Source organism: Taurulus bubalis (genome assembly GCF_910589615.1).
Source record: "Taurulus bubalis genome assembly, chromosome: 2".
Classification (NCBI taxonomy): domain Eukaryota; kingdom Metazoa; phylum Chordata; class Actinopteri; order Perciformes; family Cottidae; genus Taurulus; species Taurulus bubalis.
The window spans coordinates 5,264,973-5,285,124 of NC_136590.1; the positions used below are offsets into that span (position 1 = coordinate 5,264,973).

The 20,152-nt window shown below is 44.5% G+C and overlaps 1 protein-coding gene across 1 annotated transcript in view; it reads right to left on the bottom strand.

Moving 5' to 3' along the window:
- Window positions 1–14,630, bottom strand: part of etv4 (ETS variant transcription factor 4) — a 28,506-nt gene extending 13,876 nt beyond the window's left edge. Inside the window, exons 1-4 of the mRNA XM_079237494.1 lie at window positions 14,538–14,630; window positions 13,839–13,929; window positions 13,605–13,652; window positions 8,763–8,816 (exon numbers count right to left, since the gene is read on the bottom strand). Coding sequence (XP_079093620.1) covers window positions 8,763–8,816; window positions 13,605–13,652; window positions 13,839–13,929; window positions 14,538–14,594 — 250 coding nt within the window. The 5' untranslated portion in view covers window positions 14,595–14,630. The remainder of the gene's footprint in view (window positions 1–8,762; window positions 8,817–13,604; window positions 13,653–13,838; window positions 13,930–14,537) is intronic.
- Window positions 14,631–20,152: the final 5,522 nt, after the last annotated feature.

Sequence of the window (20,152 nt, forward strand, 5' to 3'; positions counted from 1 at the left end):
CAAATCTGAAGGATTAAACTCTCAGGCGTTAGCAATCAAAACACTTTAAAAGTCACTTGTGAATGAGCCGTTTCAAGCGGTCTGACGAGACCTCGCCGTGAACTCCCCCCGTCCGAGTGCGTTTCCTACCATTAAAGGCACTTGTGTAGGGAAATCCAATCTGAAGACAGCGGCGGCTCTGGAGAGTCTTACACTGGATGTTTATGCGCGACATGGCCAAGATTTAAGCCTCTGGAAGTCTGCAGAACATGACAGCCTCGCTCACAATTACTCATTGGACATCAGCCCCGGTGTCAAGCCGGGTGACTGGATCCTGCTAGAGCGCAGAACATGCGAGCGTAACGTAAATACTCACTTAATGGGTCCAATCACACAAATGCAATTTCAAGTTGTACTCTTACAGGAACCATCTCAGCGCTATCTGGAGGTCTGGTTCTTCTCTCGCGTTATATGCATCGTACACGTGCAGTGGAAGCGGTTCAAGGCCTCGGTGCACACACAGACACACATATTCTCACACACACACACGCGCGAAAAGCAAGCTGGAAGCGTGCGACAGGCTACACCTGGTTCCACTACTCCGGCCAATTGATCCCTTATGTGGTGACGGATCAATACAAACAAGGATGCCGATTATGCCACAATGGTTTTAAAAAAGGTTTTAAAAAAAGGAAGCTATTGATTCACACGTGGCTTGAAAGTGACATTAGTTGCTTGGCTGAATACATGGCTCCATTGTGGTGAGAGGGAGGAGAAATGGGGGAAAGTATCTGACTGTCCAAACATGCATTATATAAGTTAGATGTACTTTTGTGGTTATTTTATAGTCTATATTTTACTTTCTCAGACCAAGTTTAGGTGTGATTTCTAAGATTCTGGCTTTGTTTTTTTGAACAGTAAATGATAAAATGTCCTGAGCTTCACATAGAGAGCATGACCAAATGCTTTACTTCACAAGAAGAAGAACACATTTAAAGTTTTCAGACTGAAAAACTAGAAATAAATGATTTCATGCCGGATCGTTTTGCCCCTAAATCAGCGACGTACGTAGCAAAGAAATCAATATTAAAAGAAAAACCTAAGAGTTAATACATTCAGAGCTGGAGGCGTGATTCAAAAGTAGCGTTACCTTCGCGACACAAAGTCACATGACCTCCACAAAGTCACATGACTCATGACCTCCACAAAGTCACATGACTCATGACCTCCACATAGTCACATGACTTCCGGAGCCGAAAGTTGAAATTGCTGTTAACAACCGTTGACCAAACCAAAGGACATTAATGTACTGTACTTAAGTACACGTTTGATGTATACTTGTACTTTACTTTAGTCTCTATGTTAGGAATAAAAAATAAAAAATAATTTCATGAATTAAAAAAATACATTTATACCATTATTTTTGGCATAACAGTGTTTACACTCTGTTTTGATGAAGTGTGTATTAATGTGTTTTGGCTTTGTGGGTTATAGTTCAGTGGAAAAATTCAGAGCAAGGGAGAGAGAGAGAGAGAGAGAGAGAAAGAGAGAGAGAGAGAGAGAGAGAGAGAGAGTTAGAGAGAGGAAGCGAGGCGATACAATATGATCCAGACCGTTTCGACTGCAGAGTGTATCCAGTCATTCCACTGATGCATGGAAACATGTGCTGGACATGTGTGTGCGCTTCTCAGGTCACTGCACAATCAGGAAGACACAGATAAAGAGAGAGAGAGAGAGAGAGAGAGAGAGAGAGGAACTCATCCTCGCCTCTACGAGAGCCAACAGGTCCAAGAGTGGCTTCAGTATCTGTCTGCTCGGGGAGCCCAGGAGTGTTGGATCCATTAGTGTCCGCTCTATCTGATTTACAGGTCGTCCTCTCCCATCTGATAATGCTTCTGGCTCCTTGAATATTTAAAGAATGGTTGTCAGATACCTGCCAAAAGAGCCTAACGAGATTGATGGAAAGTACAATCAGCGAGACGAGATGATTGGCCGGCACAGCGCCGTGGCACGGCTCACACACGGGGATTTTCTTTTTAAACATTGTACATTGTTGGCTGTTAAAACGCTCGTGTTGGCTAACAGGATGCAGATCTGCACGACACCCATCGTGGGAAAGTCAGTGGCATTTTTCTGCACACGTCAAGGTTTCACTTCCCGTTTGTCAACTGGAAATCGATTGCGGTATTTATCTGAAGTGATGGGGATGTTCTTGTTGGAACAAGTGCTCCTTTTCTTCTCAGAAGAAAGCCCTGCACCTTTTAGCTTTGTGTCTTCCCTAATTAACTGGATATCAGTCGGCGTTGGTGTAAAGAATACTAATTTAACCCTGTTTAGATAATTAAGTTGCGCTTTCCTAGAGGAGATGAGGATTCAGCCTCAACAAGGATGTGAGGAAAATAGAAATAGAGCGTTCACAGTGCATTTACACACAACAAATGTATAATATACTTCACATTTCCACAGTATTGGTAGCATCAAGGGATCACGATATTAATCGGTAAATGTTCTGACATCCCCACGTTTTCCCTGTCGTCCACTTCCCTTTCAATTGTGCCGCGTTGGCTTTTTTTATAAATGGCCGTTGAGCAGACATAAATCTCGCCGCTCCATTGCTGTTTAGTGGAGCCGAGACAATACATCCCTGTCCCGGGACGTGTGCAGCGAGAGGGACGTCCCGTCACAGGCGAGGGGTGGATGTAATTAATCTGGCACAATATTGACTCCTCTCTCTCTCCATCCCTCAGCCCCCAATATAGCTGTCCCCTCTTAATGTTTAATGTGGCGATCGATCCCCCCCGCACTGTTACTGAAATGATATAATGAGCTCCCACTGCCCACCAGGGTATCGTGGAAGTGCGTGTGTGCGCGTGTGTGTGTGTGTGTGTGTGTGTGTGTGTGTGTGTGTGTGTGTGTGTGCAGTGTTTGTTCTCCTTTGTGGCAATGCATGCCTGTATGTGTGTTTCCAGCAGGCGTTTTCAAGGCGAAATCTGCCTTATCAGAAGGAGATAACACACACACACACACACACACACACACACACACACACACACACACACACACACACACACACACACACACACACACACACACACACACACACACACACACACACACACACACACATCATACTCCCTTTCACCCTCTCTCCGTTTCTTTACCAGGATCTGGACCGTAATTCTTGACGGCACGTTTGACCCGCTCTCCCCCCTCTCCCCCCCTCTATCTGCCTCCATGCTGATTTATCTGCGCTTTATCTTTATCAAGCCATCTATCAACCTCCTCCATCTCCCCTCGCTGCTCGAGGGGATCGATACACGGCCGAACGCCAGCTCTCAGCTCGCTCCACACACCTACCGGTCTGTGTCAGCGGGTTACTATAAGGCCCTGTGTGTGTGTTGGACTGTCAAGCTACGAAAGTGGAGAGTGAGATCTGAGCGAAAACAGCTTTTAAAAAAAGGATAATTCCGCTTTGTTACAACCTGGGTTATGTTTTCATAGTCTTGGCCGTAGCCGTTCGGGGTTCTGGAGACTCTTTGGAAGAAGTGGGAACGTGGTGGCGCTGCGACAACACGGTCTGAAGGGCCGAGGAACAGGATTTAGGCTTTAAGAGCCGACGAGAACGAGGTGGAAAGCCCCGTCGCCATAGAGACGGGCGAGACACAATCGTTGCACACACACACTTTCAGACAGACGGCGTTGCACGAATAAAGAAAAAAGTTAATAAAGACCAAAAGTTCAAGTCTGCTGAGGACATTGGTGGCCAAGTGGCCCGTTTTAAAAAAAGGCCTTTGGTGAATTCCTAAAAGTCAAATATGGTTTATATTGCACTACTGGTCACACTACACTACTACACTGGACACCGCCGCCATTTTGAACAACCGTCTGACCGACATTGACTACTGGACGACGAATACATTGACCTCGGTTGATTCATGGCGGCGCTGTAAGAGAGACGGCGAGTGAGTGCCGAAAAAAGTGTGTTTGCTTCAATTGTGAAGAATCCGTCCCACATTTCAAACATTTCCTGGTCTGGAAACACAGACTTCCTTGCAGCAGAACTGGTTGCAAACTACACATTTGCTGTCGTTCGGCCGGTGACTCCTGCACCTGGAGCTCTGCACACCTGGCTCAGCCGCTGCCTGAAGTCGGTACAACTATAACGTCGAGCGCAAACCCCTCAATTTGGACCGTCGGAAAGGCGTTTGGGTGGGAGAGGAAAGTCCCGAGCACTTTTTATTTGAAGCGTACAGATCTCTTGAGAAAGCATTTAGCTGGATTATCTAAGGCACTTTATTTTGGGAGGTGAAACCACAAAAGAACTCAAGCGATGTCGCATATAATCCCTTCAGAATTTAACCTGCAGACACACTCTGACTGATTGTTGAAACGGACAGTTTGGGTCATGATTTTACCATTTGGTCTCTTCCACATACGTTTGGCTAACCTGTTGGTTTGATTCCCACCTTGTCTGAGCTTTTCTCGCCCCGTCTCTTCATTTCCAGATCTCTCTCTGACAACCAAGAGGAACAACACGCCCATACTGGACACTATCTTCTCATTGAGGGCCGCTTCTTTCCCGAAAACCCTCCGGCTGCAGAGGGCAGAGCCGTCCTGCTGGAGGAAACACACCGACACTAACGTAGAAATACGTGTGAGCATCACAGGGATGTACTGACACACACACACACACACACACACACACATCGGCCCTCACTCTCCTGTAATAAAACACACACTGCCGTCCATTCACAAAGCTCCGCTAACTCTCGGGCGGTGCTGCTTGGCTCAAATCCCCGCGGCCCCCCGGCTTTGACAGGGCTGTTCTGAATCAACACGCAGGAGAACAGCTTTTACCTCCCCACTGGAAGCCGTTAAACGCCTGTTACTCCACACGGCTGGCCTTGAAGAACCCATTTTCATTGGATCGGATCGACTAAAAGATGACCAAATAATGTTGTAAACTTGCAGACATTTTTTAGGTCTTTCTTCGGGAAAAACAAAACTCAAAACAAAACTCTCTGCGAAACCAGAAGAGACTGAAAGCATGAAGTTGGATAAGAGGTTAGATCTTGAAAAACTAAAAAAAATAGGCCTGCACCTCTCATAGGTGTTGTTCGTGGTGGAATAACCCCCCCCCCCCCCCCCCCCCCCCCCCCCCCTCACCCCCTCACCCTCCTCCCCCGCACCATGAATGAAGGTTCACTCCCCTTAACTCAATGTGCTGCCTCAGCCAGTCTTTCACAACCAACCCATTCATAAAACTGCAGGGCTGAAGTTTGTGTGTGTGTGTGTGTGTGTGTGTGTGTGTGTGTGCACCAACTGTGTTTATGTGTGCGCATGAGTAAGTGGTTGAGAGGCTGTCAAAAGAAATCATCTGTTCACGTAAGAGAAATCAACCATTTCACTCGTGAGCAAAACAAAAAACGCCGCAACAAACACACAAAGAGAGCAAGGGAGAGAAAAGAGAGAGAGAGAGAGAGAGAGAGAGAGAGAGAGAGAGAGAGAGAGAGCGAGCGGTATCCATGCAGGCACCTGGCTGTTTTTTTGCACACTTTGTTGCATAGCAGCTGTATTTTGGAAAGCGGAGAACACAGAGCTGCATGTTTGTCTTTCGGAGAGGGAGGGGCTCGGTTCTCGCCCCACGCTCCAAAAAAACAGGGCCTGATTGGGCCGGTTCTGATCCCAGAAAAACAACCCAAAACAAGAGGAAGGCTGTGAATTCATGACAAAGCAGAACACACAGCGCTGCCGCTGGAGCCTTCTCCTCCCGTTGCTCTCGTCCTTTGTCCCTCGTTTCCTTCTTTCTTTTCTCTTTTCGTTCATGCAACTTTCTTCTAGATTATTAAGTCCTTTTTATTACACAAAAATGCCAAAAAAAACACCTGGTTCTACCGTCTCAAATGCGAGGATTTGCTGTTTTGCGTGACAGTGAACTGAACATCTGTGTTTTTGGGGCAGCTGCTCAGACAAAACCAGCTTTTTGAAGATGCCACCTTGTTCTTTAGGAAACGATAGAATACCCCAGTACATATATGATCAGATTCAATGCAGTTTTAACAACTGAATATGATGGAAACTATGAGATACAATCAAAATCAAAAAGGGACGAGGGAGACTTTCTGTGCTCGTCCTCTCCTTCTGCTGTTCTTGCCTTCTGAGGAACTGTAACGGCATTCTATAGCCACAACTTCCTATATAATTACTGCAAGGCACACAACTAAACAATCGTCCCACACAGCTCCAAAATCGCTGGATTAGTTCACATCTTGGAACACTCAATGTGTGTGTAGAGAGAGAGAGAGAGAGAGAGAGAGAGAGAGAGAGAGAGGTAATTCGACTTAGTTTGTACAGACACAGGAAGGGAAGGAGGGGTTTGGAGTATCCACTTGGAGAGGAGGGGGTGTCAGAGAGGGGGTCTGTAGTACTGTAGGGCTTTTTTATGAATGAAGACCGAAGGGGAGAGCAGTGGAGGAGCGAGAGAGGGAGGGAGAGAAAGGGGGAGGGAGAGGCACACTTCCTCTTACGCACACAGGGAAGAAAATTTATGAATGGGTCACATCTCTCGAGCTGCTCCAAGTGTAAACAACATACTTGGACAAAGAGGAACGAGCTCTCGGCGCAGGCAGCGCCTCGGCAAACGCTCCAAACGCTCCAAACGCTCCAAACGCCGGCCTTTTGGTGGTTTCAACACACACACACACACAGAAGGAAAAAAACTAAAAGCAGCGACATGTTCAAACTATTTTTAATGAAGTCTCTGCACCATAAAAGTGACTGACACCTCCATGTGTTCCTTCCCCCGCGGGCCGCGAACAGACAAAGGAATCACTCCGGCAGCCCGGCGTCGGGGTGAGGAGAACCCCCGAAGGTGCCGTCAACGCCAAAAATGAAACATTAATCCTCCTCTCCTCTTGATGAGCGCCAGATAAAAATCACATCCTGCTTTTTGAGGCCGATCACATCAGTTCAACAGGGGGGGGGAACTACGGTGCGCTGTTATCACCAATGGCTCAATTACCTTTTAAAACACACACATATAGACACACACACACACACACACACACACACACATCCCTCGATGGCAGCCTGCAGACAGAGCACGCTTGTTAGCTGTGAACTGAGGGAGAATGGACCAGATGAGATAGATTTACCAGATGTGCAGGTATTGCACAATCCCCCTCACCCCCTCCTCCTCTTCCCCAATCTAGCATTCCTACATGTGTTTTTGCCTACTCTTCTTCTGCTGTTTCCCCTCTCTCCGTCTAAACACCACACCCATGCAGGTAACAACCTGACTCAGTAAACAACAACGTTTAATTTTTACCAGGGCGCCGTTTTTCATTGAAAGCCTCAATTATGTTTTCCCGTCACCTGGGAATAGGGCTTTGCTTTATGCTTTTTTTTCTCTTATTTTTTATGTGCTCGAGTTTCCAAAACAGGTGAGTCACCTGTTTTGGTAAAGTACAGCAGACTCTGAGAATGCCTTTCAGCTCAGTGTGAAGGAAAAAGGACGGGCCTTTTTATACCACATGCGCAATCTAGAACAAACACAAAGATGAATATATTTATAGTCGCTTGTCAGCTTTGATTTTTGCATCACTGAACGCTGAATGGAGATGCTCAAAGCGGACTCTGCCGCTATTGACTGCGACCAGCAGGGACACTGTCTGTCAACGCGGGAGTGTCTCCGCCGCGTATAAGTGAGCTGCCCGTCAAACCGAAGCCCCCGTGACCCTGCAAATCATACCCCGCTCAACCGCTAGCAGAGGCCTGACAGCTGATTGGCCGGCGGGTCACGGGGTTAAGTAGACACGACCCCCGCGGGCCCTTGGGGTTCATCTGCACTTCCTGCCCCGCATTGTTGGTCCGACAGACGGCGACAATGTTGTGTCACCGAGGGGCCGAGCGCTTGTGACTTGGGAAGCCGGTTTTAAAAGCGCTGGGTGTTTACACACAAAAGGCACATGGGAGGAAAGCGCCTTTGACTGGGACTGAAAGCTGTCAGATGAGATTATTCTTCTGATTCCTATTCTTTTAAGCATTTCAGCGTCATTGCTAGAGATGGAGACGCTCTTGTGTGTTGAATGGGACAGGGAAAAAACAAAAACACCAAAAAAAAGACCTCTGTTTGCAGAGCGACACGTATTCCCACCCTGATCCTGAATCGCCATTGTTAGGACACACAACAAGAAAGGGAAACGCATTCAAATCGCCGCTCAGTTGTGCAGCCAAGGAATTTGCTTTTCCATTTTACACCTTCCGATACGCACAAAGGGCCCTCTTTTTACCTGGGGCCCGATTCATTATTTTTATTTTTTTACTGGTTTCCTGGGCTGTTCCCATTCAGCTTTTCAAAAGGCATGCAAATGGGCGACGGCAGCGCGTATAATAAGGACGGCACCCAAATTCCCCTCCCGATGGCCGGCTCATTAGGCCTTCTGTGTCGGCCACAGAGATTACTGTAACATCAGCGAGTTACAGATTCCCCACATGAGCCTCTGGCGGCTTCACAGCCCCAAATTTCACTGCTGGTTTCGTCCCCATGTTCTCAGGACATGCTAACTTTTAGCTGCAATCACACCAGCAGGCCAACTGGAAGGAGCTAAAAGATGCTCGAGACGGTCCCATCCATGTGCACAGCTATACGTATGTTGCCTGGTTGAATATACAGTGATCAAACTTTTTAATAACAAGATATTTCTCTGCAATATATGGTCCGAAAATCTGATTGTTGGCATGGACACACACATTCAAAGGACACAGAAAGTGAAAGTACTCACAGTTCTCAGAATGGAAATCGGGAACAAACTGCTCGTCGCTGTCAGGAACCTGAGCTGAAATTACACAGGGAAAAAAAAGATTTTACATTATTATTATTATTATTATTATTATTATAATACTTTGGACAAAATGTGACCATTCTCCGTCTCTTCTTTCCTCCCTCATTCAGTCTTATTTTTCTCTCTTGAAATCGGAGTCGGAGCCAGGCTGGGCTTCATTCAAGGCAGGATTTTTTTTTGCAGCATGTCAGCGCTTTGCTCATCGCGTGGATCGATACGCGAGAACACGGAGCTCCTGAACGGCGTGATGTTAACCTGCCAGCCTGGTTCCCTTTGATTTACGTAATGTAAAGTGCTCGATACGGGACGAAGAAACACAAATAAAACCACGAAAATGTGAAATAATCCAATATTCTTGAATCTAATTCGAAAGGAAAATTGGTATTTCATCCTGCAGCATTTCACAACAAAAGCATTTATTGCAGGTAATTGTTTGTATTTCACAATCCTATTTTCCCCAATGAGCACTTCATTACACAATCACATAACCTTTGTCTGTAAATCAAGACAAAGAGGGCAAACCCACTTATGGCGGGTTGATATACAATCATTAAATAGGTAAAGTAATCCTCCCCCCCTGCAATTCCACTAATACATCCTACTCAAGACAACAACCCAAACTAATCAGGTTTCTACAACCAGCTTCTTCCTTTTTCCCCATTGTAGAAACCCAGACAGACTAAACAGGCTGTTCCGGCTAAACAAGCTAAATCTGTCAGACGGTGCGACAAACCAGCTATTCAGAGTCACCTTGTCCCAAAGTGTCGGAGACTCTAACGATGGAGACGGGGGTCTGGATTTCATCTGGCTCTCACCGTCAAAACCCCGGTTCAGAAACCAGGAAAACCAAACTCAACTCAAGTAGAAGTCAAGGTTGAAGCTACGACAGCTCCACTAATGAAACCTTTCCTTCATCATATTGTTTGCAGCGCTCAGACAAATATCCTGCTGGCTTACAATGACTTGTAAAAATAGACCAGTCGATAGGGCGATGCGTTACGTGTGATATCTCCAGCTGATCTATAATCATTTGCAGTGGTGTACAGTTTCAGTTTGAACCAGACACTCTCTCATAATGAATCTCATGGAGGATCTAATTATAAAAAAGCAGTCAGGGATGCCAAGCCCAGGTGCAGCAGAGCTAGACAGACACTATTGTGCAGCTCCCTTTTTTTTTAGGAATCTAAATCCCATTCACAATTGTCCCTCTAGAGCTTTAGTCACACAAACAGCTCAAATCATTTGACTGCCAACACCCTGCTAGGGGTGAGGAGGTCAAATTCAACTTTCACCACGAGCGTGATGGCATTTTCTGTGAATTAATGATCTCACCCAAAACGTAGAGCAGAACCAGGGCGAGTAACCTTTCTAATCTGGCAACGCTCCAGCCATCCACAGGTTTCTAGGTTTAAAAATAAATAATGTAAAAAGTGTTTCCATTGCTCGGGCCTCCTCACACTTACGTCACGGTACGAGCTAACTGGGGAAAAGTTGATGGCTATCATTAAATATCATGAACTCAATCAGGGACGTAATGGGCTCCGAAACAAAGTGGTACCATGTTGCGGGTACTTCAGCGCCACTCGCTCACTAGAAATGGACAAAGAGCCATAAATATCAGAATGCATCCCCCTTAAAAGTAGACACGGATCCACGGTGACTTTGCACCAAGGGATGTGAATGTAATCTCACTCAAGAACCTAAATCTGACCTCAACAGCCTCTTCTCGCAATCATGTTTCCCAGACAATGACACACAACTCAGAAACCAAAAGGAGAAAGAGAAAGAGAGAGCGACAGAGGACATAAAAGAGGAAATAAGAAATTCAAATCCACTTTCATGTCGTCACACTCCTCCTTCCTGCTCAGAGGAAGCCGGACGACGGCGTCTTGGAGCATGTTCAGATAAATTTAATCGATTTCTTATACAACGCCACATCCTGTGGCTCACTATACCATAATAATATTAGCCCCCTTTTAACTTTTTACGTCTGTCGCCCTCAGGGGGCGGGAGAAATGAAGCTGCTGTGTGAGACAGAGCAGGGGCCGATATTTAGTTCAATCACATCAATCACATGCGCTGGTTTCAACGTGTCCACAGCGGAACATGCTGGACCTCGTAAAAGAGGCCGGAGAGAGAGAAGGAGACACACACACGGGGAAGGATGAGCACCAGGCATTGTGGTAACCCTGGCGTGCACGTGCACGAGCACTCGCACGTGCACGTGCATCTGATTTGTTTCCAGGAACACCTCGTCAGGGGCTTTGAGATGCAAGTCAGCACAAGAAGGAAAGTGTGTTTATATGAGTGCAGACGCATGTTCTCCCCGATGCTTCCAGGCACCTTGAATGACTTTTTTTTCTTCCTCTCTCTCTCTCTCTCTCTCTCTCTCTGTGGGAGATCCTGGGAGGAGCGAAGCAGCCCCAGTCATATAAACCTAAAGGCCAAAATGAGACAAGATGTGACAAGCTCCTGAACTCTTGCCATTCAGTACTTCACCCTCTCCGTCTCTCTCTCGCTCGCTTCCGCTCTGCTTTTTGGTGAAGAAAAAAAAAAACTCCCTCCAGCTATACACGCAGCTTTTTACAGTCTTGGTGAATCCCTCACAACTGCAATCAGTCATGATAAGGTCTTTAATTAATGCAACAGGAAAGGAGAGGTCTTAGCCGGGGAAGCTGAAAACAAGCCAGTACTTAGGCTTAAATAACACTTTGATAAAGTTACACTTCCATCTTCCTGTCCTGCTTTTTTATTTATTGTCTCTGTGACTCGACCACAAGATACCGCCCAATTCGTAGATAAAATAATATTTAAAAAAATACTTTTTCATACTTTACAGTTGTAGCTACTCATACAGATACTGTTTGTTTAATTTGCAGAGGTTTTTAAATATCAGTGCCACCTCAATAACAAAAAATATCAACAGCCAGCTCTTTTTCTTTGCTTTTCTAATCACTCACAAGACGTGTTGTCATCGGTTGTCATGGGGAAAGCAGTTCCAGTGAACACTGATCACCAGTTCTGTGATTCAGAGACGCGTCTGAAAGAAAATACATGCTTTGATCCGTTTGTTTCAACGTTTTTGAGCACCACAGACTCCATTGCAGCGAGGTGGAGAGACCGATATCTCAGCTTTGAGCAAATAAAACCAAAGTCACCGGAGAGGCTATCCGCCACTGTGAGGTAAGTGAGAAAACCTGAACCTTTAAAAGGGGGGGGGGTTACAGTGAAAACCTGTGAATACAAACAAGGCTCCAACTTTGAAGCGACACCCATTGTTGCAGTTTTATGGGGCTCTGGCTCTGGTCTTTGTCTGCGTGAGACGCTGCATGAGAAAAGGTGAGAAAGCTAACATAGGATACCGCATTGTGTCCCATAAACAGTAGCAGGGCTCTATTTAAATGTCTGGCCCCTCAGAAGAGACACCAGCGCTTCCCCACGGCCGACTGCTGACTGTGCGAGTGACTCAAAGTCAACACTGGGACTCCTTGTGCTGTTTTGAAGTGACATAATATTTCTCTGAATTATGAGGAAATCGCTGTCGAAATTCTGCTTTTTATCCATAAAATAATTTGTATTTTATGAGTAGTTCTTATTGTATATTTTAGATTTTATTGTTTCACCTATTGCACTGTTATTAGAGTTTAAATATCACATTAGTTGGACTTATCTGTTGTTATATTGCCTCGCTTTTGGTTTTCTTTGTCTGTCAAAGCACTTAAGCTTAAAGGCGCTATATAAATAAAGTTATTATTAGAAGCATTACTTGATTCATTAATTTCAAGACATAGAACAAGTACTTTGCTTGGATTAAAAATGAGTCTGATATGTCCGTCCGCCCCCCAAAAAAGTGACTTTGTTGGAACTTCTTAACATGAGAGTTAACACATCCATCATTCTGCACAGCGGAGCTCAAACAAAGGGACGATGAGCAACTAAAAGCAGGTTTCATCAGGTGAAGCCTCCACATTAAAGCAACGGACACAAACTAAACTCACACCTCGTGGTGCACGTCTCCTTTTTACTTCACAGCCTGAAGCACATTCACACTCACTGTCCTGCCACTGTCGTGCACCCAAAAACAGGCTCGGTGACTCACAGCTCGTGTTGTTTTTTTCCCCCTCTCGACATACATTATAATTACTCTATTAGCACTCACATCATCATTGCACTTATTAAGTCTACTAGCTGACAATCGCCTCTGGCTGGGCCTCATTTCATCGCTATGTGCCTCTGAGTGACACAAGCCAAACAGCCTGTTTGTTTGCTTTGGCCGCTGGCTGGCACGCATGCCACATGGCCAAAATAGGACATGCTCAAAGCTAATAATGTCCCATCTGTGTTCTCTCTGGCATTTTTCTTCTTTTTTTTTTTAAAGTGTTGTATGGTTTATGAGCATGTGTGTTGCATCAGACAGTTTGGAACAGCAGCTATAAAGGCAGTTTAGAGGGTTGTCTTTTTCACCAAAGTTTTATGAAAGCATTTCAATAAAAAAAAAAGTGCATGAATAAGTGTTTGTTGTAGCACTGCTGGACTGACAGAATAAACCTGGAAGCAACCTGTGATGAAATGCTTTCAACCGACGATGGAAAGTGACATATAATCCCCAAAGAGTGGAATGAAATGGAAAAAAATGTCTTTTTTGGGAGGGAATTTTAGGTTTCTGTGTTTGCCAATCTTTCCCGACAGACACGTCATCAACCCTCCTGACTGTCATTAATGAGAGACTTGTCACAGAAAAGCACAAATTAAGAAGAAAAGCAGCCTGCAGGCAAATCTCACCTTCTGTGAGCCATGTCTCTTGGAGCTGGCTTAAATCCTGGAAGAGGTCTGAACCAAAAAAAGACAAGAAGAAAGAGTGAATAATCAGCACTTTACAGGATGTCACTATAATATTCTTCTTATTATCCTTGTGATGTTTAAATGCAGCAACAAAGCCTCAGACTGACACTGCCTGTCTGGGGTTTGATATGATGTCAACATGCGTCATGTAAAGAGAGACTTCCACTACTTTACCTTCGGATTCCTGAGGGGGTAATTCTGTGTCCATGTATTTCCTTTTCGCTGCCATCAACAGTCTATTTAGGGGCCCATTTCCATGCGACTTCTGCAACCAACACAAAACAAAGCCACACATGTGAACAGAGAAGTGAGACTCTCGACAGGGCAGCACATCGGTGTCAAAATGCCATGTTTATGAAGTGGCATGCAAAGGGAAGACACATTTGACAAAGAGAAGAAGAAGAAAGAAGGTATTCATAATAATCTATACGAGTGAAAGCCTACTGCAGCTATATATGTATATGTATATATGTGTGAGCTCCTATACAACAACACATTTCTCAGTTGTGGAGGCGATCTGGGGGGAAAACAAACGCGCTGTTTGCGTCTGAAGAAAGTGACCATTTGGCACGGTGACGCGCTCTCCAGGCGGAGGATCCGCGTCACAACCCCGCGGACAAACACCACCAAACTGCACTACATGCTCCAGTTTTGTGGAGAGATTTGTTGTGTGTTGTTGTTGTTGTTGTTAGTTGTAAGCGGGGTGAGAAGTAGTTTTTTTTGTATCGCGCGCACACAGCTGCTTCAGCCTAAACTCGTGCAGACGCGAGACGGAGAGAGAGAGAGAGAGGGAGAGAGAGAGACATAAAACGGTAGCAGAGTCAAAGAAACACGAGCATTAAACAGTAACGTAAAGAGTTCATCCATACGTACATTTGCTAAAGTGTAAGGCACTTGCTGGTCCAAATATCCATCCATTTTATAATCCATCCGTTAACCGTTTGAGGTCATCTGGGCTGAGTGGAGTGGATCCACGCAGCCTGCAGAGAGAGAGGAGGGAGCGCTGCTTGTGAATGGAGCTGCGTGGAGGCTGCATGCATAATGAGCTCCATTCACAAAAAAATGCCGAGGGGAAGTGATGGCGAGTGATTACCCAGCGGGCTGCAGCCCTCTTTACAAATCTCTTTCTGTGTGTGTGTGTGTGTGTGTGTGTGTGTGTGTGTGTGTGTGTGTGTGTGACAGACAGCACGACACGTTACCTTTAAGTTAAGGTAAAGTTAATTCTACACCTGGAGCAGCTCTTTCTGCACGTTATTTATTATTATGATTTTTTAAATATTTTTTTTATTTGCTGAATAAAGCAAGTTTTTTTTGTGGTTTATTTGTGATTTAAAAGCATCAGACGGGGGGGTCACACATCATGCATGAATTATTATTATTATTATGTTATTTAGGAGGCTGCTCCTCGGGCTTCTTGCCACGTCTGCCCAGATTGCCATGGCTCCAGTTTCTTTAGGAAACAGTCCAGCCTGAAACTGTGACGGGAAACAGATGTAGCTGTTTTTTTTTGTTTTTTTTTAAAGTGGCGTCAAAGCAACACAACAACATTATTTCGACGGGTGGATATGTAATAACAGCAGAAATAGGGAGTTTAAAAGCACTTTATGTGGAAGAGAGGTGACTTTTGAGCGCCAGCTGTGCTGTCATTTCTGTAACAGACATGATTTTGGGGGGAATAATGGGGAGACTTGCTTTTCTCGCTCGGGCCAGACGAGGCTCGTGATTGGTGCATTTCCTCTTTCAAGGGCTCGAATTTCTCTCCTTTGTGCGGTTGAATACGCGGACTTATGAATGAAGTCTCGGTTCCCCCGCGTGAGCCAATCGGAAGCCCCGGCAGTCGGGATCCTAGCAACCGTGGGCGGAGCTTGCGCCCCCGGGCAGCCAATCATCTCGCTTGCAAAGACTGCGAGCTTTTTATACTGGATTTTCCAGTTGTTTTTTTCATTCACAAAAACAGAGAGAGGGAAAGTTAGGAAGAAGAAGAAGAAAAAAAAACTTCCATTCATAAAAACCTGCTCTGACATGTTTTTTTCTTCTTTTCTGCCCGCACAAACTCAAAGAAGCTGACTTTGTTTACTTCATTTCACGTTTCTCAACCCTTCACCTATATATGATAAGAGGTGTTCCCGGCAGGAGGAAGTGGCAGCACCTCTGCAGGAGCCCTGTGCATTAAAACTAGCATAAAAGAAACCTGACAGACATCAGCTCAGGGTGATGCATTCTTGCATTCTTGTGGTTTAAAAAAAAAAGTCTACGCCACAAGAAGACCGCACGGATTTAAAGCTCTCCTCTGGAAAGCTTTGTACACAGAATGGCAAAATGAATGCTCGCTGCTTATTGAAACCAAACTGCCAAACTTGAAGCCACAAAAAGCTGTTTTTGAAAAAAATAAATAAAAGGGACTTGGCAGCCGGGAAGACAGGAAACAAAGTTCTGATGGGATTTGAGTTTGAGTTTCAGGACGTGATTCGGAGATGAGCACACGACGAGCCGTTTGAGAGCATTCCTCCTCCTCCTCCTCCCCTCTTTCCCTTGTTGATGTATAATTCAATCTCCATAGCAGGTGATACTGTGTATGTTATTTCCTGCTTGATGATATTTAGATGCACGTTCAGGCTATAAAAGTTGCATCAGCCCCGGCACTGAGCATGCAGCTTCACCGCAGAGAGCAGGACGGCCTCGAGGATATCCCAGAAGTAAACATTATGGTTGTTTAGAAGTTGTGTTATTCAATTCAAGCCACTCTATAAACTCTCCAGCAACCATGGGGCTGGAGCAGCGGCTCCCAAACCACAGCCTCACAGTGCATCTCAAGAATGAAGGCGAGACACCCGAGGCAAAGACACAGGTCTGTTTTGGAGATTCTGAGCTATTTTGCTTCCACAACACGTCTTTTTTTCAGAATAGAGGAGAGAAGACATCCAGAATACACTTTTAGGTGTTTATGTAACTTGTTTTTCTATTTAAGTCTGTAGATTTCTCGTAAATTCACCAACGGTTAACACCAAATGAAGCCTCATATGCTTATTTAAACGTAACATTTAAGGAAACTTGCAATACAAATAATAATTGTCTTAATGTCACGAATGAACTGGGGAAGTTTCATGTTGATATCTATTAGTACATTTCTTTACCCTATGCCTCTCTAGTGTGTGTAAGTTTACGATGCATATCTTTAAAGGCTGGTTTCGCTAAATTAGAAATCTCCACTTCAGCAGCTTTACATCCACCAAACTTTACACTTTCATTCCTCTCTATATTATGAAGGTTTTCACTGAGGGATTTGTTCATTTATCATTTATAGCCTGACTTATACAACATGATATTACTAAAAACATGGAGAATATAGATTGTTTTTCATAGCTGTTAACAGTATTTTCTGATCTATGGAGTGATACAAAGAGATATCCAAAACCTTTAACTCTAATAAGTCAACAAAATGAAACAATAATTTTGAACCTGCCTTCATCCAACGTTCAGATGTATGTCCAGGAATCACATAATTAAAACGATAATGTATAATTTTCACATTTAAACATACAATTTCAGAAAACATATAATACAAAATCAACTGGGGACATTTCATGGTGATATTCACAACTTCAAAACCTTACCCTATTCACCTCTAATGTCTAAAAAAATAAATAATAGCTTACACTAAATGTAGCTTTTCTTCTTTCTTTGGTTAAATACTGGTTAATTTCACCTCTTCTCCTCTCCTTCAAATGAAACCAGTAGGTTGAGTTGAACTCCACTAACCTGTCACTGGACCAAGACTTCCATCTCGTATGAACTGAGAGATAAACGGATTTGTGCTGATGGTGAGACGTTGTATTGTGCAACCTCACTTGATCCCAGATGACAAAGTACGACTCGACATTATTCTGCTGATGCCAACGATGAAAACGCACATGTGACCTCAAAGCGCGTGAACTTTGTGTTGTGAAAATATAGAAAATGTCAGCCACAGTGAAGGTGATATATCACTTTTCTAGCTGTTTGGAAACTTTCCAAAAAAGGCCTTGTGCACCACGAGGAACAAGGAAGATGGGAAACAGGTAAACACCGCCGTGCTAATGCTATTAGCCTGTTAGCACACTGATGTTAGCGTTCAGGTCAAAGTGCCACGTTGCTTAAAAAACAGACACTTGTTTCATTCATTCGGATTCTTTTACTTCTTCAGACCACCCAAAAATCTTTCAAATGAAACAGAGAATGAATCTTCATTTTTCCGCCACAACATCCCAGATATTAATGCATGACTCAGCATTGTTGTGTTGTTCGTTACCACGGCATTATTGGCAAATTCCTGACCTTGCAAAAAAAAAAATGTCACCACATGTGACATCAAAGCCTGTGAGCTTTTGGGACACGAAACTCCCCTTTTTTTTCTGAAAATGCCTTCTCTTTTTTTGTCGCTTGTGATGAATAATGTTCTCACATGTGGGAAAACAAATCATATGATTGAAAGTGAATGAAATACAAGTTATTGTGTCAGTTTCCGCCCAAATTTACTTCACATTTTGAAGTAAAAAAAACAACCTCTCGTGTGATTTGAAAAAAAAAAAAAAATTGAAAAGTGTTTTTAACTCAGATGTAAATTGAAAAAACAAAAAGGAAAGGGCTCAGAAACAGCCGCGTTAAACACCGACACACTGATTCACGTCACATCAGGATTTACAACTTCTTTAGATCCTTTAGGATGAATTGGAACTGTAAAGGACATAAGCAGCTGCCATGGATCACCTCTGTGTATTTCATTTGAAGCACACACACTCACACACACACACACACACACACACACACACACACACACACACACACACACACACACACACACACACACACACACACACACACACTCACAACGTTGTGCTGAAATGCATTGTGAAATCTACTGTAATAGTCATCCACCCCTGAGTCTAATACCGCTTTGTCAGCAGAGAGATAAGTACTGACAGAGACAGACGGGAGACATTTTAAGTTCAGTGCATGTGGAGTGGACTCAAAGTGCTTATTGATCAAAGCTGGCTGTGCTTGATGGATGGCTGAAATGTTATTATAGCCTCAGCTGCTATTGAGAGGCAGAGTGAGACGTGTCGAGAGTGGAGGGAGACGGGGCCGAGCGAAATACGTTGGAGAGGGATATTAAAAGAAGATTAAAGAATGAATGGAGGGAAAGAATGAGGAAGCAAGACGGAGTGAAGGAAAAAGAGGATGTGGAGAGACGGAGAAGGACAGGAGGAGCAGGCGTCTGCTGGGGGGGATGGGGCTCGTCAACAACACCTCTCCGTCTTTCCTCTCTCTGGAGCTTCTCCTTCCTCCCTCGTCCCTCCTGCTCCTCCCTCGGCCCTGATAAGGCCGATGGTGACTGATAACAAGTACAGATCCTTGGGTGAAACAAGGACACCACACAGGGACTTACCGGAAGCGCCATGCACCATCGAAATGTCCAGTCTTCTTCAATTTGACACTAAAGTTATTCTTTTCTAGCATCTATATGGGTTTTTTTATGTTGCGGCTCCGCAAACCAAATTATTGTTGCATTAAATAGTTGTCGTGGAGCTTTTGATCACATCACATGATCTTTATCGGCACAAGATGGGTGTCCGGTTGTCCTGGACAAGTTCAAATTAGGGAGATTGTAAATCTGAAATACAAATTGGCAAATAAATAAATAAAATGAATAATAACCTGAATAAAATGATGATAGAAGTAGATAACAACAATTCCCATGCTCACTTATTTGGGTATTATTATTTGGTGCTACATTTAAGCGTTCTTAAGTGTTCAAGAATTGATAAAAATGGAGATTTTGGAGATTTGCATTTTTTGGGGGGAAGCAAGACAGTTGGATTACGATGGTTTCTGGTGAATGTCAGTTTTTTCTCTTCACCAACTCCAGAGACGAATATCTGTCTCTCTAGCTGCTAAATGCCTGACGTATGCTATGTCCTCCAGCTGGTCTCTAACTGTGACTGTCTGGTTGATGATATCATGATTATTTGCGGGTTATTCAGTATGTGAGACCCCTTTCACATAGTAGTTAGCAACTATTGTTAGTATACAAATGTTCACCAGCTGCTTTAATTCATACTTAAAGGTTCAACATATGACATTCAGAGCATTAACATAGCAGCAAACTATTGTCTTTATATGTAAAGATATAGTGGAGTGGTTTCTACATGAGCTCTCCCTCTGTGTGTGTGTTGTTATAAGAGCTTCTCTGTGCTTTGTTGACATAGCCGGCCGACACTAAGTGCACGTGAGCGTGCCCCGCTGGTTAGCTCTCATGCGCCTTTAGGCTCCAGCTTAGCCCCCCCCCAGGTAATACGGTTCGCTCCCTCAGCACTTTTGCATTCATTAGCGCCTGGTAGCCGCAAGCGCCTGTTAGCCACTAGCGCCTGTTAATTGCTAGCGCCTGTTAGTGCCTGTTAAGTGCGAGCGCCTGTTAACTGCGAGCGCCTGTTAGCTGCGAGCGCCTGTTA